The 23,468-nt window shown below is 38.3% G+C and overlaps 1 protein-coding gene across 1 annotated transcript in view; it reads right to left on the bottom strand.

The window, feature by feature from the left end:
- LOC129237016 (uncharacterized) overlaps window positions 1–23,468 on the bottom strand; it is a 189,443-nt gene that overhangs the window by 8,877 nt on the left and 157,098 nt on the right. The window contains exons 12-14 of the mRNA XM_054871379.1: window positions 20,883–21,088; window positions 20,490–20,719; window positions 12,787–13,399 (exon numbers count right to left, since the gene is read on the bottom strand). Of these exons, the coding sequence (XP_054727354.1) occupies window positions 12,787–13,399; window positions 20,490–20,719; window positions 20,883–21,088 (1,049 nt within the window). The remainder of the gene's footprint in view (window positions 1–12,786; window positions 13,400–20,489; window positions 20,720–20,882; window positions 21,089–23,468) is intronic.

Below are 23,468 nucleotides of genomic sequence, written 5' to 3'. Positions count from 1 at the left end.
ACCGAATGTCTTTCCCTCGAAGTTTTAGAAGAAAGTTTGACAGTTTTCTGTTCGGACTTATCACAAAACACTTTGCAGCTCAGCAGCGTTCTGTTACAGTTATTAATCGTTTGCGCACTAAGTTTTTTCTTCACGATTCAAAACCATTAACAAGACGCAGAAATGTGCGCACCGGAGAGAATTCTGCTGTAGGGCAAAGTGTTGAAGAAGACGCCGAAATGTCGATTTGTGGTCATTCTCAACTTATTGGCTTTTGTCCTTCGACGACGTGGAAAACCTTACGTAATTGTATTGGCTGATAAAATACAGCTGTTGCAAGAATTGAAGCCAAATGACCATAGTTTTCGTCGCATTTTTGCTCATTGAGCTATGGTGCAACTATCCAAAGATTAACATTTTTGCTGTGTTTAGAAATGAAGTTTGCCCATAAGCAAAATTGCCATGAATGGGGAAAATACAATTTGCAATTATCACATTAAATCTATTAAAATTGACTGTTTCGTGCGGTTTACAAGCTAACGACATTGCCGCTCCTTATTGCTTTTGAAGTGAGGAAGGAGCTGCAGTTACGGCGAATGGTGAGCACTATCGAGCCATTCTGACTGAATTTTTGTTTCCATAGCTAAACAATGACATTTGGTTCCAACAAAACGCGGCAACTTACAGGAAGACGGCAGAATTTGAAGTGAGGAAATCAAAAAATATTAACTAACGGAAAAAGTTTAATGGTTCTGCAAGATAAGGGTGTATTTCAAACTTACAATACGATCTGTTTTTTAATGGAATAAGTTTTGTATGTTCTGAAAATTTTTATTGAATGAGTAGAAAAAATGTATATTGGTCGGGTAGGGCGTATGATGAACATTAAATTATTAAATTCTACTTTTCTTTTAAACTATTTTCCCCCTTTAAAAAAAAAATTCTGTTCATAGCAGCGAATAAACAAAGCGTGATATAAGCATATATCCATTAAGGGATGCAAAACATTACGCCTTCCATGGAAGCTAATATAATAGATGGTATGTTCATAGCGACCCCGGTAGTCTAGCGTAGTCTACTAGCCTGCCATCCCAGAGGTTGTGGGGTCGAATCCCACGTGAAGCACGGTCCGCACAGTTTTCCAAATTTACCTACTTTCTCTTTTTCTAATAACTTTCCATCCCAAAAACATTTTCAAACTCACTCCTCAAACCTAAACTTATCCCCTCTATCCTCACTCTCGCACGGTAATAGCGCAGACACATCAACTTTAGCGAAGTCCTCAACCATCTGCGCGATCCTCCTGGCAGAAAAATGTAAAACACAGATGGCGCTCCAAGCAGTAAGGAGGCGTTGTTCCTAAGTTTAGGACTGATATCGGCTGGCTAATCACCTTCCCTGTGAGAAATCAAGTAGATTAACGTAACCTACGCAAGACAAATGACTTGTGACTCCCGAGAGGAGTGAGCAAGAAAAAAAATGTTCATAACCAGTGTTCCCCTCTAAAATAGCGACGGACAAAAATTTCAATTTCTTTGGCTTACTACCTAATTTTACATCTACCTTCATCTCTGAAATAACAGATGGCGATGAAGCTGCAAAGTTCAAACCGGAAAATCGCAACCTGCTCATCTGTTCAAATAGTTTTCTTCATTTCATTCACTTATATTATATATATAGTATATATAATGGACACTTACATCATTTTTGTGTTCGTCTTGATGTTGTTCCACAAATGGAGGCGCCTTCAGTTTTAAGCCCACTCCGAACGGCAGATTCCTTTTATGAGGAGCTTTGTCAGGGCAGAAATACTTTACAATCTAAGGTCTGCCATTGTTTGTCGAGGGGCGAACGCTATTAGAAAAAACATTTTCTATTATTTGATGTTCATGCGCGGAGATTCAAATCTAAGTGCTTTCGAATGGAATGGATTTCATAAACTGAAATCTTCGAAAATAGAAAATCACCTCACACGTAGAACTGAAGAGACTCTAAGTATTAATATTTTATATACACCAGTCCATATTAGCATAGTCCACTTAGATTCTACGTTCCTAAGCAAAAATTATACAGAAGAAGATTTTTAGAATTATTTGAGTGACTTCATTTCATGACAATTAAGTAGGAGTGATTGCATGAACTCTGACTACAAAACACTGCATCAGTTAGCTCTGCAATACGGTAACGAATCACTGAAGATTAGTGTAAGCACATTTGATAGCGAAACATTCACCAGCGACTGAATGCATTTTCAGCCAATAGATTGAAGTTTAATATTAGTGACATGTACAAATAATTGTTACATCATTTTTTAAGTTATAATAACAAAGTTTGTAATAACTGCCCCAAATGTACAATAAATATTCACGGTCACAGCCAACCGGCCCGATGATGTTGTGCTCGAAACTAGTCGGGGAATGCCTAACTAAAAAGTAACCCTCGTAAAAGCAAAGCTCGAATACATGCTAGGCAGATGTATATATTACGAGCATCTGGTGCTCTCCTTCAATTTTCGGCTTCCCGACTACTGTAGTGTCTTTCAGGCTGAAAGCCTGCCATGAAAGCCCTGGCACTGTTATGGTATGATGCCATACCTGGGGATCATATCTACATTTTCACTGAGAGACAGGTGACGATAAAACCTCTCACAAAGCAGTCGACAACCTCCGAGGTAGCCATGAAATGCCGCGTATCTCTAAACGAGATGGCTGAGTCATTTCACCTAATGATAACACGGGCTCCTGGCCATTGCGACATTGTGGGGAACTACAAAGCCGATTAACTAGTGACTGATGAGTACATAGACGATGATACAAATATGCCCTTGCAAAGATGTAAACTACTTATCCTTTAAGAAGTTCTAAGAGTAGCGAATGAAAGATGACGTAATGAAATCACCTGCAGAATGGCCCGGCAGCTGTGGCCGACTCTCAATGCTAAATGAACGGAACGTTTACTAAAACGAGATAAGTACAGTCTTAACACACTGATTTCAGTTATAACGGGGCATTGTCTAATCAGTAGGCACGCCCAGAGAATGACGAGGAAGAGGAAGATATGATCCCACACGTTCAGTGTCACTTTCCTGCTCTATCCAGACCTAGGCTCGCCATTTTGGGTAGACAATCCTTTAATGAATTGTAAGATCTCATCTCTGTCGGAATTAAGGATCTTACAAAAGTACACACTGGTTTTGTACACACACGAGCCTGAGCGTGTCCCACAATGGGCAATCGCTTCAACCTAGCCCTAACTAACCTAACCCTCGTGCGACCATAATTCGCTCGTCGTTCCACTGTCATCCTCTGTCTCACCTCATATCCTCTCTGACCTGTTCTTTCTCTTCCTTTTTCCTTTGCAAGGGTATCAGAAGGGACGAAATTTAGTGTTCGTCCAAGAGGCGACTCTCTTCGCTCAATCATTTAGCCTAACCTAACGTGAAACTTGGATTTATATGTAGGTAGCAGAATGATCTATATCCTCTTAAAAATTATTAAAAATAAATATGAACAAATAAATTTTCTAAACTGGTTAACAAGTCCCTGTGCTATGGTTTATTTAACAAAGCGTTTGTCTGTAATGAATACTCAAATTCTCTGATTGTCGTTGTAACGACAAAAATAGCCGATTTGGTGGTGCTCTTATTTTTGTTATTGCTTTCGTTGCTCTCACTTCTTTTATTTTCTGACTGACGACATCACGTCATTTAACACAATGCTTGATAATTTGTTTCCATTACTCATTGAGATAGTGTTAGTTCATATTTATATGTATTAGTGCCTGCCTTTCGTCACTTTGACCAACATTCTTTTCATTTTCCTGAGCCTGTTCGGCTATACTACGCCATATACTGGTATATACATATATCCATATGCACACATACTCACATATACTCGTTTATATATGGCAATATTAATTGCACTTGTTTTTATAATATTACTCAGTTGTAATGCTTGCTGTGGCATGGGTGTTCTCCAATGAGGTGGTAATTGTAGCTACGCCCTCACTTCACAATAAAATTGTGTTTTTTCGTGTGTGAATCTCTTTCATATATAGTGAGAATTATATTTATACTCACGGTATAGTCGACAGTTATTTTAGTATCAATGGTTTACTCATGCGAAAACTAACACAATGAGTATTTGATATGAACGTTAAGGATACTATTCGGTTTCGTTTAAGGGGACAGATACCTGTAAACAGCCATATTTTCCCTTATTTTCATTAAAATTATTTAAAATGAAGAAGTCAATATATTTTTTTCAAAATTGGCATACAGTTTATCTACACATTAAAATAATATATGCACAACATTTTCTTATTATTTTTGCTTCTAAAAATTATTTTTTCGAAAAATTTTCGATAACTTAATACACATAGAAAGTAATATCATAAAAAAGATGTGTGCAAAATTCCAGTTATCGTCGTCTATTCGAAAAATATAGTTTTGAGAAAAACGTGTCTAAAGTCGGCAACATAACTATACCTCTCCCAGCGCTCGAACGCAAAGAATAGAGTCGTCACGGTTGACGATCTATAAAATAAGAAATACTTAAATTTACGTTCTACAATTTTTTTGACATATTCTTGAAGGATTATATTAACATTTTATGAAAAAAAAATTTTTTTTTTTTCGAAATTTTACAGCTATCTGTCCCCTTAATATAACTTGTTGAGATTACATGTCTGCATACGTAATTTCATGATTTAAGCAAATAAAAAATTATAAAATTTTCTTGTAAAGAATGAGGAGTCAAATGAGCTGTGCGTTCCTAGCATATTAATTTTCTCGATACAATAAGAAGTTTTTTGTAGTATTTTGGTTCCGTATACGTTTTTTGTATAACAGCCTATTTTCCTCGAAACATAAGAAGAATTTTGTTTCGAGAAGTGGATCACTGGGCAAATTTATTCAAAAGTTGCTCGCCTGTTAAGCGAAAATTATTGCTAGTGTTAAGAAATGGATGCCAAAAGGGAAATGAGGTCGCAAAAAGGATATTTCAAGGTCAGAGCTTAGAAAAGTACTGCCGCTGGCTCACCAGAAAGACTCCATAAAGACTAAAGATGAGCTAAATTGACGATGTCTATTGATAAGGGCTCATAGATAATTAGAATAAACGTCATTGCAACTAAACTTTGTGGAACGAACCCGATAAAGTTAGTATTTCCGCAGCCAAGACATGCTATCATCATCACTTAAAGCATTGCGGTCGATCTTCAGCTTTTGCTTTGTAGTTCGTTTCCACTGCGTCTATCCGTCGGTTTCTTGGCCAGATCAGAAATGGTGAAACATTTTATAGTCAGATGAAACTGAAATTATGTTATTTAGTTCCAAAGGACATGGACAAATTGTTCGAATATCAAGTCATGATTTTCTTAAACCAAAACATATCACCAGGAGAGTAAAGCACGGAGGTGTCCAAATCAGTAGCGTATCGGATAGATTTCAGAGAAGTCATAGGTAAAGAAAATCCCACAAATCAGAATCAAAGAGCTCGGAGGACTGTGAGAAAAACGTGAAAGGCCGTTCTCATCGAGAAGTGTAGGCAAATGCCTCGTGGGCGGTCAGCAGCACACGTCAACAAAGACCATTCGACGAAATATTAGTAAGGTAAGCCTCGTTTTGTGTTACACAAATATTGAATTAATTATTTTAAGCATTCTTCTTCTTCTTAATTGGCGCTATAACCGCTTACGCGATTTTGGCCGAGATTAACAAAGCGCGCCAGTCGTTTCTTTCTCGTGCTAACCGGCGCCAATTGGACACACCAAGTGAAGCCAAGTCCTTCTCCAGTTGATCTTTCCTCTTCCTCTGCTACCACCAGCTGGTACCACATCGAATACTTTCAAAGCCGGAGCGTTTGTATCCATTCGGACAACATGACCCAGCCAGCGTAGCCGCTGGATCTTTATTCGCTGCGCTATGTCTATGTCGTCGTAAAGCTCATCCAGCTGTATGAGCTATTTTAAGCATTGCGTCTGATTTAATACAATACGCGGAAATACGAGATTGTTCAACAAGTTTTACAGTTCGATAAGAGAGGACGTTGTGAAGTTGAGAGAGGGCATTAGGGCGTATGTGAAGTTTCATTTCAATCTGTCAATTATGTAGTTATTTGTTTACAAACCATTTAGTATCGACGTGTCACAGTTTTTTCTACAATGGAAAAAATTAAGAGTCGTGCAGTGATTGAATTTATATTTTCTGAATGTTTATAAGCAAAGGAAATTTATGAAGAAATTTTGAAAGTGTATAAGCACTTTTCCCCAAAAATTAATACAGTAAAAAAATAGGTGTCTGAATTTAAGCGTGGTCGTACAAGCCTTGAAGACGATCCACGTCAAGGACGCAAAATCAGCAACCACACCAGAAATAGTATTTAGAAAAAATACATGACATCGTATTGGAAAATAGCCAAGTAATTAAAAGAGATTTAGTAGAAAACCTAGACGTCTCATTGGGCAGTGTAAGCAATATTTTCGCAGAAGGATTTCAGAAAGTTCCGTGCACAGTGGGTGCCGCGTTCGCTAACAATGGAACAGAAACACGTTCGCATTGCTACTTTTTTAGCAATATTTTGAGCATTTGCGAAAGAATAAAGTAGATCTTGTCAGTCGATTCAACACTATGTATGGATGAGACTTGGGTCTCTCAGCATGATCCTAAATCAGAACGAGAGGCTAAAGAGTGGCGTGAACCTGGTTCTTCGGCTCCGAAACGAGTTCCTGTCCAGAAATTGGCCAAGAAGGTGTTAGCATCAGTTTTTTGGGATACGAGAGGAATCTTGTTTGTGGTTTACTTGCAAAGTGGTAAAAAAATAAATTCTAAATATTATTGTAATCTTTTGGGGCAGTAGAAGGAAAAAAATTCGTGAAAAAAAACCCGGTTTGCAAAAGAATTAAATTATTTTTCACCAGGGCCGTGCATTATGTCACAAGAGCATTTTGACAATGGCTAAAATCCATGAAATAAAGTTCTAATTGTAGGAGGATTCACCGTGTTCACAATATTTGGCCACTAGCGACTTCCATCTGTTTCCAGACCAAAAAAAATCATGCGTGGAAAGCGTTGTTTATCAAATGACGAGGTCACAACAGCTGTAGAAGCGTAGTTTGCAGCCCTTCTAGATTCTCACTTCAGGAATGGAATTCATAAATTGGAATCTCGTTGGAACAAGTGTATTCATGATCAGGGAGATTATACTGTATATAAAAAATAAAGTGTATTTCAAACCATGCAATTGTGTTTTTTTGATGTAACCGCAAAACTTATTGAATAACCTAGTATTATAAATTTGAACTAGCGTTCTAAGTAATGATTCTGAAATTCGGACATACAAAATGAAATGTCACGGAAATTTTTTGATAAAATATTTTATTATTTGATATTTATTGTGATTGCTAGTGGATCTTGTTGACCGTTTATTTGATAAGTATCTATTTTAAAATGCGCTGCTTAAGAAGGGGCTAAATGATTGAACGGTTTTACAAATACACAAAACTTCACATATAAAAGTTAGTTTGGGAAAAAGAAAGCCATGATTTTTGCGTAAGATTTTTTCGCAAATGGTTCAAAACTGTTTTTTGGTCGATCTTTGGCTCTTGCACGATGCTAAGACTATTAACATGCCGGACAACTTTGATTATTTCTGTGACTTTAGCGGCATTTTCGACGGCAAGTCTGCCCGTGGGAGGGACAAATTTAGCATCAAAAATGTCTAAGTGGTATCAACGAAAAATAAATGTATGTTAGCTCTTAAAGTATCGACACCATAAACACCTTTCGTCTTTATAAAAAAAAAAAGAGGTTGTCTGTAAAGTCGGTTTACTCACAATAGTTTAACGTGACAACGTCATAAGAAAATATTGATGGAATGGTTACAATTTTCAAAACAAAATTTTAATTTTATTTGTTTGATAGATATTTTGTATGGATATAGAGGAGGAGGTAAATGAAATCGCAATGGAATTGATCAAGTTACATTTGCACAAACGTGAAAAATGACGAAACATTTATCAAATTCATGAAAGATATGTTCAATTTCGATTGTGCATCAGACGTCAATAAGTCAACAACACTAAGAGGCAAAATCATCAATTTGCCTTTTTCAAGACACTTTACACTCGAAACACTCTCTTTCATTTCCTACTTTTTCTATCATCGTCCTATTCTCAACAGAGAAATGGTTCATTACCATGCACACAGGAAGAAGGCATATGCAAATACAGGTATGTGAATTTATATACCTACATATGCGCATATATATACATATATATGCTCACTCAAGTAGGAGAGAGCCAGATGTCGAACGTTGCCGAACGCGGGGGCCGATTGTGCTCTTTGTCGTTCGTTCCGCGCTCTCGCTTGCAGTTCAAGCACATTAGCTTACATTTGCTTACGTACGGAATAGATTCGTATATTTGATATAGATTTGTTCTTTTAGAAAATTGCGCGAAATTGTATATGTATACGCATGTTTATATACATATATGTATTAGTATACAACATATCTTATAAGGTATATGGTAAATATTACCATACATTTTTTCCTTCATATATAATATAATAAAAAAATTAATAATAATAACATTAAAACAACAGGTATTATTAACAACTAGTCGTCACTAATTATAAATTCGGTAAGGATGATGATGATACACTTGGTTTTATTTTAAACTCTTCAAGTAAATCAAATTAATAATAATCAATAAGAAGGGATATGTAAATACAGTAGATTCTGTTTTTATGCGGTAGATACGTTCCGCAAGAAGCAGCATAAAAAAAGCTACTAGTTCTATAGTAAAACTATAGATACGTTTCAAAAGTGCTAAGAACCGCATAAATCTGAAATAATGTAATAAAATCGCATAAAAAAGGCACTAGTCCCATATTATTACTATAGATACGTTCCATATACCGCATGAATCTGAAATAATTAAATAAAATCGCGCAAACAAAATATTGTATTTTTGAAAATTATATCTTTATTTAAGAAACGTCAGAATCGAAAAATAAATTTACGTTAGAAATAGAATCAGGACTTGGCGTAAAATCACTTTCGTCACTTGAGGAAATGTACACGTCTGATCTAGATGGTTATGCAGGCGGTTCCATACTTGTAGGGTTAGCATTTCTGATGTAATCTGTGATGAGTTTTTACTTAGGTGGTTTAGAATCTTGTTTATATGTACAATTCCCGATAGGTCGACATGCATTTTTTAATTAAAAAAAACACCGCACTATTTCAAAACCGCATAAAAAAAGCCGCATAAAAACAGAACCTACTGTACAAATATGTGAATTTATATATGTACATCTGCGCATATACATACATATATACGCTGACTTAAGTAGGAGAGAGCAAGATGTCGAACGTCGCCGTTCGTTTGCTTTGTTTGCTTTGTCGTTCGTTTCGCGCTTTCGCTTGCAGTTCATTCAAGGTAACGACGAATGAGCAAGGTAACGACGATTGAACAAGGTAACGACACATTTTTTCGTGCGTGCAGCCGGCTAAATCGAATTATAAGACGTTATCACGTCAAAAATACATCGAATTTTCTCTTTTTTAAGTTCCATTGCTAACACCCTGTAACTAACAACTAAATGCAACAAAAACAAAATAGCAAATTAGTTTTTTTAGTGTGAAATGTTGCCTTGACAACGAGGATAAACTTTAAATTGTTTGATGACTACGAGAAAATAATGGACTTCTTTAATTAATATTGCCAGCGCCATATAATTTTCCCCAGGTAAAACAAAATATATAAACCAGTACTTACTTACTGTTATTATGACTTTTATTTTTTATTCACCATTCAATTATAATTAAAACTTTAATTGATGTAAAGCACCAGTTGATGAGACTATGGACTTTTGCATTTTTTCATTGAAGTGAGAATTCTATTATTCTATGTGCTATATTTCAGCCGATATTTGTACCAAATCATGAATAATTTAATAACAGTGTTTTGAAATGTGAGCTTATTTGCATTTCGCAATTTTTAATTTCACCGAACGCGCGGTAATGGTTTACTTACACCTACAAACATGTATACACCAATACATGCGCGCACTTACTTTCGAATTTTACGCAACCAGCAAAATAAAAATAAACCATTTCCGCTGATAGAATTTCAAATACTGAAATGAATCGTAGCATTCGAAATAAAATGGTGCTACGAGGAAAAACTTTGCAAAAAAAAAAACAAACAAATTGCTTGTGCTGGCGTTGTATTTTGTACGCAGCAGGCGTTTGTATGTGGTCAATGGTCCACCACCACCACCACAACTACCAGCACAACCGAAACTATAAATATGGGCATATTTTACAAAGGTACTTGTGCACCTGCAATGTAAATTGTCAAGCCACCACCAGCTCAAATGTATTACGCGCACGATTTGCTCATAAACCACGTCGACCCGGTCTTCTATCAACGCTGCAGGACCAATAATAGTGGGTGTTGTATACTCATACTTGCATACAGGGTTTCCCAATACAGACACTTTACGGTGTGTAATGAGCGATTATCAGTGATCAGAGTGCTTAATACATGAAATGTTTGATTATCTTGTGAGTTGTTCTTTTTGTTCATAAATAATTATTTTTGTTTGAGTTTCGTATTTTTGATAATATGACAGCGGCGTCGGTAGTCTGGCGTAAGTGCATTAGCCTGCCATCCCAGAGGTTTTGGGTTCGAATCCCACGTAAAGCACCGTCCTTGCACTTTTCTAAACTTACTTACTTCCCCTGTTTGTAAAAAAAAAAAATTTATTCCTCAACTCCAAAAACTTGCAAAACAAGCAAAATCAGTGGCATTGCATCAGTGGCGCCAGCAAGAGGAAGCGGGCAGCCATGGTAATAGCGCAGACACACCACTTTCGCGAAGTCCTCAACCATCTGTGCGATCCCTCTGTCAAATAGATTAACGAAACCAACGCAACACAAGCCTTGTCGAGGCCCTATGCTCTCGAGAGGAGTGAACAAGGAAAAAAAATTATATGGCAAAGGCTCATTTCTTAAGCGTTATTTTTCCTTTCAGAAATAAAAAATTTGTCTTTGAGTTAAAGTTTGTGGTAGATCAGAAAACCAAAATCGTTAATTGGCTCTGAGTGAATTTGATAGAATCAATTGGATCACGAAGTGGTTGGTTTCCGAAAAAACTAAGATTGTGTTCTTGATATACGAAAAAAATTAACCAATGACCCTTCGGTACCGGTCGAACAACGACTGATTGGACGAGTGTGTGAATACATGTGAAATTATCGTGCAGATTTCGGCTAGCGATAAGATTGTGTTGGTGTTATACGAAAAAATTAACGCAGCAATCATGTTGCCCATGTTGCTTTGTTGCTCTCTGAACAACGACTGATGGGCGAGTGTGCAATACATGTCAAATGATCATACCGAATTCGGTGGTAAACCGCCCCGTGACGTGGCAGCCGAAGTTCCCCTCACAACTTCACCATAGTTATTGACCAAACCTGGTCCTCGCATCCAATGCGTTTCATGACTATATCACAGGGCCTTATTAAGGGCGATTTTTGGGAATTTTTTAAGGAATTTTTAGGAATGATTATTCATGGATCGGACAAAAAGCAATTTATTACATATGTATTAAACTATGTTGATGTAAATTTTTATTAAAAAATATTGAAAATTGACAAATTTATGTAGATAAACGTAACGAGTTAAAAAAAAATGACGTCATCTGGTGGCAGCGTTACAGCAATGAATAATCATCTGCAAACAAAAAACCAAAAATTTTATTAATCTACACAATAGTGGCTATCGTTGTACGTAGCCGATTTTTTTTTCGACAAAATTGTGGTGATTTGAATTTCAATGTGTGGTTTTCACAATTTTTTTGATTTTCAACAGGCCCAACAAAATAGTTATTTTCAAAATTTTGCAAATCGGCTACGTACAACGATAGCCAATGCGATAACAAAAATTAAAAAAAAAGAAAAATTAAAATCGGTTCATTAGTCTTCGAGAAACCGTTGCCACCGTATCAAAAAAAGTCGTTTCGAGAAAAACGCGTTTGAAGTAAAGCTTCGCATTGTAAGCGCTACGGGGCCGAACCGACGGGCGCTCACTTAAGTGCACATAGAATCGGGAATAAAGCGAATTTCGTTTTAAAATTTCTTACCACATTTTCTTGAGTAGTTATATTAACAATTTATGCAAAAAAAAACGATTTTTTTCAATTTTCACAGTGGCGTGCTCCCTTAACAAATTTCAACGATTTATATGCTTGCTGTGTTTTTTAATATTTTTTTAATGAAAATATGGCTCATTCTGCTACAAAAAAAATATAAATGCCAATTGCAAACTTTGTACAAATTAAAAAAAAAAAAATTAAAAAAATTTCATCAAAATTTCACACTTTTTAATCAGAATCTTTAGAAAAATTTCCCATTAATTAGCCCATTGAATTTTGATAAAATAAATTAAAAGTCTGAAGTGAGGCTCAAAAATTGAGTTGATTGTGTTTTTTTTTTTATTTTTGCCTGTATGAGTGTTAACTGTCATAGAAAGACTGCGCGACATTTTTTTATATCTTTGTCTAACATACCATAACATATATTCGAAATTGTTCTATGGTATTCGAAGTATTCAGATATTTTTTATTGATCATTTTAAAATAATGCATATTTTCAGCCTGCAATTTCGATTTCAAGTACTTTAACTCCACACAGGTTATCAATTTAGTGAACATCACTGTATAGGTATAAATACATTTGTGTGGGTAAATTTATATCTACATACATATTTTTATATATACAGGTATATACTTGTTACTCACTTGGTGCTTGCGTTGTTGTTGTAGTCGCCGCTGTTGTGGTCGTTGTGACCGTTGATTCCGTTGCACTGTTGTCCGCATATTCGGTTGTTTGAATTTGTTCCACTAAAATCAGCTGATCATCGAAATCGCCAAAATCTTTTCCATTACCATGAGCTGCGCCAACGGCGGCGCCAGCGTCTGTTGCTTCCGCTGTAGCGACATGGTTGTTACTGTCGTGGCCGTTTTTGTAAACAGCCCCAGCACCAGCGCCATGACCACCACCATTGCTGGCGTTTCCATTTCCATTTCCATTGCCGCTGTTGTTGTTGTTGTGCTTTGAGTTCTTGCCATTTTTATTATTTTTGCCATTTTTGCCGTGGCGAGCCGCATTGACAGTCGCACTGGTAGCGCTACCAGCGCCATTGCCACCGTTACCATTGGCGTTACTTCTGCCGCTTCCATTACCATTGCCGCCATTGCCCCCATTGCCGTTGCCGTTGCTTTTGCCTTTCCCGCTATGATAATCGCCATTTCCGGCATTTCCGTTTTCCTCATTTCCGCTATGCAAAGGTATCGAATCTGGCTGTTCGATATAATTGTCCTCCATGGATGTGGGTTCCGATTTTCCCTTTGGCTGCATTTCAGTTTTTTGCAATTTTGGTTTTTGTATTTTTTTAGCCATATTTGTTTCATGTTTTACAGTTTTCCATTGTTTGTAGTTATTGAAGTTGGTTATTGCAATTTGTTGAATTTTTTGAAAAGTATCATGGATTACGTTTGTTATTGTTGCATTACAGTTGAAGAGCAATTGCAGTAAATGGTAAATGGTTTTCGTTTCGTGAAACATGAAAGTAAATAAGAAAGGTGGATAATAAAAATTTAAATATTTATGTATAACACAGACATTTATATATGTCGCTTTAAATTCCTTACTCCTGTAGACCTATACATTTTTTATACAATACATATACGCATACATATACATAGTTTGGTATATGCAAAAATATACTTAAATATCAGCAATGAGCTTTGTGATTTGTGCCTCAAACGAAGCTGTAGAAATAAATGTGAATGCTGTTAAGTTAAACGAGTTTTATTGTCGTTAACTTTGGCACAATATTTATGTTGGCCTGTAGAAACTTCAATAAGAATCTCTTTTTTTTTATAAGAAGAGCACAAAACTAAGCTTTATGATGCCATTCTCTATGGTGGATTGCAAGCGAAATATATTTAGCACTCAAATTACGTACAAATACTTGATGAAGGTAGGAGGCTCCATAACAGGGGTTAGGCAAAAAATACATTTTTTTGTTTAAACTCACCTAACACCTCAGAAATAAAATACTATAAGAATTAAGATGAAAGAGAATCTCTAATATATTTACTTTGAATTTCAGTTTCGCTTCTGAACCTGCTTAATAATACGCAAATTGGACTTAAATTACACACGCCTAACTCTGGTCTTCGGTGGTAATCGGGTGCCTTACGTTAGCTTCGGTAAATAGTATGATGTTTCGATCCCAGAGAGAGATCAATGGTTAAGACTAGAAAACTATTAACAGTATTTCAGCACACTTTCTACACCGACGGATCCAAAACCAGTCATGGTAGTGAATCTGAATGGTAGACGAAGGCACTACGTAACAGATGGCTACGGTATTCTCAGCGGAAGTCTATGCCATTTCGAATGTGGCATACTGGCTAATTGAGATAAAGTGGCGGAGTAGTAGTATTGAAAGTCAAGGTGCATTAAGAGCCTTGGATAAGGTGAATGTAAGACAAAAGAGAACAGTGTTGCAAAGCACAATAAAGTTTGTCTTATTTGGGTGTTCGACATTGTGGTATTGCAGGGAACGAGTTGGCTGCCAAACTGGCTAATGAAGGATCTGCAAGCATACGAGAAGGCCATTAATCTTATCGAGGAATCAGTTCTACATCGTTTAAACTATGGACTCACGACTTCATGAGGTCTACTTATATAAGACGTTGATCAGAGTTGGGCTCCTGCAGTGTAGCCAAGTGCTTTATGAAAGAACCATACACGAAACTAGCGACCTTTCTCCTAAAACTTACTAAGATGGACCTTAGAGTATTGGAGGGTGTAATCACAGGTCACAACGCCAGGTCATTGGCAACCCAATATAGGATATGTGAATCATTGGCAACCCAATATAGGATAGACATATGGACAAAGAGAACACTGCATATCATTTTCTCTGTAGCTGTCTGGTGTTTTCAGGAATTAGACTTAGGCAGTTGGGTTGCGATGTACTGAGTATGGGTAAAGTACATACTCTTCCTCTTCCGGATCCCTTAAGATTCATCGATGAATACAAAAAATTGCTGAAGAGTGATCTCAAGCCCATTTCTCCATCTAACCATCCATACTGTATCTATTCTGTCTCTCTATTCTTTCCACTGTAATCTTTATAGGTGTAGCAAAATGGTCGTCCTTACGTTCATATATGGTAAATCTAATATCATCTAATCTAAGTGTCTAATATCCGGGTCATAGCTTGTCAGGCTTAGTTACAGGGTATCAAGCAAATGATGAGATACAGTTATGTTAACAGTATTCTATTATGGGCCAAATCGCTTTAGAGAGTTGTCGCTTTACTTATTAACCTTAGAATCTCCTTTGAACGCCTGCAACCAAGAACAGAGCACTATCAAAAAGAAATCGTTCATAGGATGCCCTGTGGCTACAGCAGCCGAATGGGTTGATGCATGAATACCATTCGGAGTACGTAAGTTCAAGTATCCGTACATATAACACCAAAACGAAGAACAGGTTTTGTTTTGGTCGGGAACAGCATAAAGGCGTACGCCTCAAATAGGAAGAGGATTTCGGACTTAAGAGGAGTGTACGCGCCAATAATTTAATAATTTTTTAAAGAACGCTCTGACTAACCAGCTCTCCAGGTATGTGGCTTTCTGCATTGCTATTGTTACCTAATCTTATCCCGATCCCGATTCCGATAGCGAAGTATACAGATGCAACCTCAAGGGAGGTCAAGCAATAAATTATAGAGCTTTTACAGTCAATTGATTATCAGAATTAAGAGAAGGCTAATCAGATTATAGAGAAAAGGTTTATTTCCATAAAGGGTTTTACATTACTGATAAGTCAATCGATACACCTCCTTTAATAACTGCTACATCCGCTTGGAAAACGCTGTACTGATCCGGAAATCTACAATTAAGCCTATCAAATGAAGAGATCTTTCCAAAAAGCTGCTTCACCAACCTTTCATCCAATTTCGAATTATTCCTGAAGAGGTTGGCAGGTGCGGTTCTTAAACGCTGCACGCATTCTACTACTACAATTTTTAGGTGTACGTGAAAACCCCGCTTAACCCCGGGATAGGTACGTATTGACTGATCAGCCACAGCAGAGATCAAGCAAAATTATGTATTGGAATGGACTATTAACAGATACAGCGTTCGGTTCACGTGATCGTACGGAGTATACCGTACAAAATATGCCTCATGTGGCCGAGAATGAGAATAACATTTCCGCCGGATTTGGCAATAAAATCATGTTTCCTGGGCAAATGTAGGCGTCTTTCTTTATCTAAACTAGAAGGTTTAAGGCTTTCAGTGCCTAGAGCTATATATCTAAGGCTTTCCGTAGTAGTGAAGTATAGGGTTATCAATTAAGAGGAGTTTTTTTCATTTGCGTTTTTTTTACAGATCGCGCGTGAGTTGTGGCAAACTGTCATCGTGGATTTGTTGAACAGCGTTTGACATTTCATCATGGAAAGACTCACACCGCAACAACGTCTACAAATTGTTCAACTGTATTATGAAAATCAGCGTTCTGTTGCCATACAGCTCGTGAAACAATGACTTTATTGAGAAGTCATTTCGGAGAGCATGATTTCACGTTTAGGACCTGTGAGTTGGCCACCAAGATCTTGTGATATCACACCTTTGGACTTTTTTCTTTGGGGATTCGTGAAGTCCAAGGTCTATGCTGATAAACCAGCTACGATTGAAGCCAACATTACGCGTGTTATTCACGACATACCAGTCGAAATGCTCGAACGAGTGATTGAAAATTGGACCTTCAGAATGGACCACCTTAAGCGTAGTTGCGGCCAACATTTGAATGAAGTCATATTCAAAAAGTAAATGTCAAAGAATGTCCTTTCAAATGATAAATAAAGGTTTTGAACATAATTTACATTTTTGTTTTTTTTTTTAACTATTGAAAAAAGCACCTCATGATTGATCACCCTATATCTATGGGTTACTCCAGATATGAAACTGGTATGGCAAACTCACGTTGAGCTGGAGCAAAATCGAGCGCTGAAAAGTTTTGGATAGTCTCCGAGAACCTTTAGTAAGACAGAGAGCCTGAGATCTAATAGGACTATGAATAAGTTCGTGCGGTTTTACAACAGATGGCGTAACTTGATTATTATTCCATCGATCCACATTTCCAAACATTCATTGGAGAGCTACTGTCGTAAGGCACAAACGTCAGTATAAGTTTTTTATTTGAAGCGTAAACAACAATATTTTTACCACACTTGAAAATGTCGAATTTCGTGCCAAATAATGTGTTTTTGCGGGGAATTCTTCTTCATTATTTTAATATGAAGAAAAAAGCAGCCGAAAGTCATCGTATCTTGGTGGAAGTTTATGGTGAGCATGCTCTAGCTGAGCGAACGTGCCAGAAGTGGTTTGCACGCTTTAAAAGTGGTGATTTTGGCTTGGAAGACGAAGAACGCGAGGGTGCGCCGCCAAAGTTCATGGATACCGAATTGGAGGAATTGCTCGATCAAGATCCGGCTCAAACGCAAGAAGAGGTTGCAAAAACTTTGGGAGTTGATCAATCAACCATTTCCAAACGTTTAAAAGCCATGGGAATGATCCGAAAGGTAGGCCATTGGGTGCCGTATGAATTGAAGCCAAGAGACGTTGAACGCCGTTTTATGGCATGCGAACAACTGCTTCAACGGCACAAAAGAAAGGGTTTTTTGCATCGAATTGTGACTGGCGATGAAAAGTGGGTCCATTACGACAATCCAAAACGTCGGGCAACGTATGGATACCCTGGCCATGCTTCAACATCGACGTCGGCGCAGAATATTCATGGCCTGAAGGTTATGCTGTGTATCTGGTGGGACCAGCTGGGTGTTGTGTATTATGAGCTACTGAAACCGAATGAAACGATTACGTGGGATGTCTACCGACGACAATTGATGCGTTTGAGCCGAGCACTGCGAGAAAAACGGCCGCAATACGCCGATAGACACGACAAAGTTATTTTGCAACATGACAATGCTCGGCCACATGTTGCACAAGTGGTCAAAACATACTTAGAAACGCTCAAATGGGATGTCCTACCCCACCCGCCGTATAGTCCAGACCTTGCGCCATCCGATTACTATCTCTTCCGATCGATGCAACATGGCCTGGCTGACCAGCACTTCCGTAATTACGATGAAGTCAAAAAATGGATCGATTCGTGGATTGCGGCAAAACCGACCGAATTTTTCACAAAGGGAATCCGTGAATTGCCAGAAAGATGGGAAAAAGTAGTAGCAAGCGATGGACAATACTATGAATATTAAATTTGTAACCATTTTACGTCAATAAAGTTTCAAATTTCGAAAAAAAACCGCACGAACTTATTCATAGTCCTATTACTATGATTTTCTGATATACATAGCTTCATCTACTCCAATCGTGAGGTATTCTGCTGTAGTATGGTGCGCAGAAAAATGTTTCCAACAATGATTTGTGTGTTAAACGGGCTCCAAAGTGCGTGTGCGTGAACTTTACAAACGCCATTTGCTACCTCGGGTCTTAGCAGACTATGTAAAGACTGCCTTCTCATCGATTGTGGCACGACGTTCGGAGTTGCCTACACAGCGGCTTTTTTAAAAAGTTATCTGAGCAGTACCTCATGTTTTTGGAGCAAGCTGATACTTAAAATCTCTTCTGGAAGAAACTATGTCATCAGATTTTCTACAACTAAGCAATGGAGGATCGCAATACTCTTTTGGAGAGCTCGGTAAGAGTCAAAATGTTACTGGATCAGCATGGCATTTGGATAGTAACACAAAATGCTTTACTGCTGTAGGTAAGATGACAAAGGTCTTTCAATCTGCAGTCTTTGCAATACTGAAAATAGCAGGCTGGTTAATTGACGATAGGTGCCGAGGAATTCTCTAAAGTTGCTAAGGGCCTTAGAAACCGCCCAGAGCTCTTCAAAATAGCTTATCACTGTAAATTGAGGCCAAGCTCCGCTGCAGAGTGGGATGAGCTTGAACAATGTGGATGGTGGAACTCTGTGGGGTGCAAAGGCTGATGAATTGGCGAGCTGTGGTTATTTTCAGCATCCAACTAGATCAATTTTCGGGTCAAATATAGCGCACACACTCAAGTACATAAAGGTTCCCTTTGATAAATTTCATAGTAACTGTTAGTGCGTTACTAACACTTACGAAACACACCAAGTGTTTCCTGAAAATATCTGATAGTGTTCTTCTCAGCTAGAGGATCAGTAATCTTCGCGCCGTGACAAGACTAATTGCAGAGCACAACCCACACGGGTGACATACAGTCACCATGGGCATCATGAAGAATCCAATATGTTCCATTCGTTTGGAGGCTGATAATAGTGTAGAAAATGTTCGGTACCGCGGTCCTACCGCGGTCGAGCTCTTCTTCCTATTTGTGCGTCTTGATGTTTTTCCACAAATCGAAGGACATACCGTTTCAAGCCGACGCTGAACAGCAAATGTTTTTATGAGGAGTTTTTTCATAGCAGAAATACACTTGGAGGTTTGGCATTGCTTGCCGAGGGGCGACAGTTATAAGAAAAAATCTAGTCAATCATTTGGCTGTCCCATGCACGCAGATTCAAATCTATTCAATCCCAAATGATATTCACTCACCAATGGATTCGGCTACCTAGGGCAGACTTAGATAGTACAATTTTGGGTTTGATGTTCTGGAAAGAATGACCGGCATTATCTTTCTCCCTACACACACAGTTCGCCAATTCATCAGCCACTGCTTAAATTCGTAAAAAACTTCCGGCCTTAAGTGCAATGGGCGATATTGCCTGATTTCAGGAATTTAAGGCTTCGTGAAAAAGTAGAAATGAGGATGATTTCGTAAATATCGGACTATCTAATAGAAGCATATAAATTATTTCAAAAAAATTCTTTTGACAACAATCTCTTTAGGGTTGTCATCTTGTCGTGATTGGGTGACGCAGTAAGTGCAATGGTGCAGAGTGTGATGCCTTTCAAGCCGGAAAAGTCGAGGGTGAGCACCGAAGCTAAAAACAATCCACATAATAAAATTCTACCGCAAGGCAGAATGTGGCGTCTGCCCACAGGCTAGTGGCGGTTACAGAGGGCGTCTAGTATCAAGCGAATCGCTATTTAAACGTGCATGAATGGCATATCCATTGGCCAAGTACCATAGTAGAACAGATTACTAAATCCTGGTCTTAGGCTCCAACCGGAGTTAAAGAAAATTCTAGTAAAATATAATATAATTTTACCTTAAAAAATTTTATTCGGATTTATACGTCAATCGCAACGCAAAAATAAACTCCACTAAGTTACCATAAAAATATCGATTAGAAAATATTGGCAGGTAAAACAACCTGCACATCTCGGAGTGAATGCAAATGCCAAGGCTTATTGCTAATCGACAGAATCGTTAACAACGTCATTATGGCGCTTCACTTCACTTACCGGATATCCACGAAAGATGTGCGTCGCCTGTTTTCGTGATGTCTGCCTTGGTGATGTTGGCGGCTGACGGTGTGTTGTTGTTGTGGTAACTGTTGTCAACACTGGGGGCGGTGGAGGTGGCGGCGGTGCGCGTGTTGTTGTTGTCGTGGTCGTTGTGGTTGTTGTTGTTGTAGTCGTTAGATAACCCAATTCGGCCAGACGCTTCATGTGAAAATCTTTTTGAGCCTCAACTGTGGAAGGGAGACGAAAATGCATTGAAAACAAGGCAAAAATATTAACAAAAGGAAAGATAAATGTTTGATCAAAACAAAAGAAATTAAATTAAGCTCATTTATTATTAATTGATTTGCACATATATACATTTTTTGGAGAATTAAAAAAGTGAGCACTCACCAACACATGGATTAAGCCAGAGTAAGCGCCGCCAGCCCACACACTGATAGAGGTACTGCGGATCGGAGCCCTGACAGGCGCAGGTTGTGCGCAACATCGTACCAAGTATTCCAATCATAGCCGTGCGACAGCCACTGGGTCGTCCGGCGCATTTCTTTGTCACACTATCCACCGCACAGGCCTGTTCGTAGTACTCCAATTTGAGCCTAAGTTGGGGAGAAGAGAAAAAGGGCGAAAGACGAAAAACAAGAAATGAAAGTGCATTTATTAGTCCATTAAACTGAAATTGAACAAATATGCGCTCTCGACGATGGCTACGACGTTATCATGGAGCACGTGCAGCAACTAGTAGGGCGAAAATCGTTTGTCAGCATTTTACCATACGCTGGACAGACCCCTGAGCAGGCAGAGACTCACGTGAAAAATTGCTTAAATAAGCACTTGCCAAAACTAATTCTTTACACATACCCCTTTGTGCATGTGCAAGTTCCCTCGCCCAACCAAGAATGATGATGGTCGCTCTGTAACAACAGCATCCTTTCACAATTCTGCTTGCTTAAAATATGCCGGCAACATGCTGATGCTGGCACAACATCTTGCCAACACGTTCAAGCTCTAATTGCCATGTCGTCGTTGTCTTAAGAGCGCTGCAATTAAAACATAATTGAAGTTTTCAACGCTTCATCGTCTGGGCTTGCCTCCGCCATCTACATAAAATGCTAGTGGCAAGTGCGCAAGCTACACTTCGCACACACTTTTAGTCAGCCAATTTTCAATAGTACTGTGGAAAGCAGGATGCAAGTACTTTGTGCTTGTCATTTGAAATTGTGGCTCAACCTTCCCCTAAAATGCAGGAGCGCCTTAACATTTTTTCTCTTGTTTTTTGCGGAACACTGAGATTGGTATTTTCTTTCCGTTTCTTCAGCAAACTATCGGCTTGCCGCACACAATCTCGGCTCTTCACTTACTAAACTGCATTGCAGTCACTGAGACTGACACTTTGGCTGCGGGCTGAGTGAAAGCGAAACAAGGAAACTTCCTAAGCGGAAACCACATAGGGTAGCAAAACGTATTCGTAAATGTTGCTATGCTGCACTTATCTATATTTGGTAGTGATGTCTTGTACTCCGTTGGATTTTCGCTTGTAGAGTGAACACCGTAGTTAGAAATTTTGTGATTTTTATGTTGCGGCATGAAAGTGTTTACGAGGGCGCTTCAATAAGTACCCGTGTTTGATGACAGAAGCATTCCTGAGGGAATTTGGTGTTAGAGTTGTGTGCTGTCATCTATCAGTCGAGGAAAAAACAAATTTCAGACTGATTGATAGGTTAGTTTGGATTTGGCAGCTATACGAGTATCGTGTGTTTCGTGATTTTCGCTAAGATGGAAAAAGAATTGTTCGGTAATTCGCTTTTTGTTTTTGGATGGGGGAAGAGGATATAAAAGCAAAGTTGGATGCTCTCTATGGGGACGCTTCGCCATCTATGACCACAGTTAGATATTGGTTGAACGAATTTAAACGTGGGCGAACATCCGTTTTTGATGAGGATGCCCACAAGAGGTGGTGGCGATGAAAAAATTGTTCACCCGATGAGTACCGCGATGGCTCACATGCAACAACAAACGGATGCGGCTGTTAACTTCGTCACGCACATTGTCACCCACTTTGTCACCATTGATGAAACCTGGATTCATCATTACAATCCAGACACTAAGCAACAATCAAAATAATAGACTTCTCCCGTTGAATCTGCTCCAAAGAAGGCGAAGACAGTCACATCGGCCGCAAAGATTATGGCAATGATTTTTTGGGATGTAAACGGAGTCATCCTCAAGGATTTTTTAGAAAAAGGAAGAATGATCACTGGACAATACTACAGTGAGCTATTGGACCCCTTTCACAAATACTGAAGGAGACACGGTCACATTTGTCTAAAACGAAGGTGCTGCTTCACCACGATAACGCATCAGCACATTGATCCGGAGTTGTTTCCGCCAAAGTGCACCCTTTCCCTTTCTTTTCTTGTACCCTAACATGAAGACATGGCTCGCGGCAAAAAATTTTGTTCAAACGAAGTTATCGCCGAGACAGAGGCGTATTTTGGAGATTTCGGCAAATCCTATTTTTGGAGGGGTTAAAAAAGTGTTTTAAAAAAATGCTGTCTTCATTAACAACACGGATAATTATTGAGAAATATTAGAGCACCTTCTGTGCGTCTGTCCGGCATGATTAAAAACGTGTACAAAATGCCTATGAGCCCCATGCTTATGCATGCGTGGCTTATTGCCAACCAGGCTAACCTAAAGACATATTTTCATCTCTTTAAAAAATAGCAAAAATGTTGTTCTGTGCGAGTTTTCGAATGAGTCCGATACCAAGAGGCATCGATTACTTCTTTGGGATAATTTTCTTCGATACCATTGAAGAGTACAGTTATCGAGTGCATGACAGTATCTTCCAGCAGTTGCAACTTTCTTTTTATAAAAAGATCCATTAAATTAGACTTATGCATTGGTTTATAGAGGAAGATTTTTTTACTCTAGTAAAATATTAATTTGCCGTTCGAAGTCGGCTTAAAACTGTAG

The sequence above is a fragment of the Anastrepha obliqua genome, chromosome 1 (assembly GCF_027943255.1).
Source record: "Anastrepha obliqua isolate idAnaObli1 chromosome 1, idAnaObli1_1.0, whole genome shotgun sequence".
Lineage (NCBI taxonomy): Eukaryota > Metazoa > Arthropoda > Insecta > Diptera > Tephritidae > Anastrepha > Anastrepha obliqua.
The sequence above is the reverse complement of the archived record's forward strand: the minus strand, read 5'-3'. Positions and strand labels throughout refer to the sequence as shown.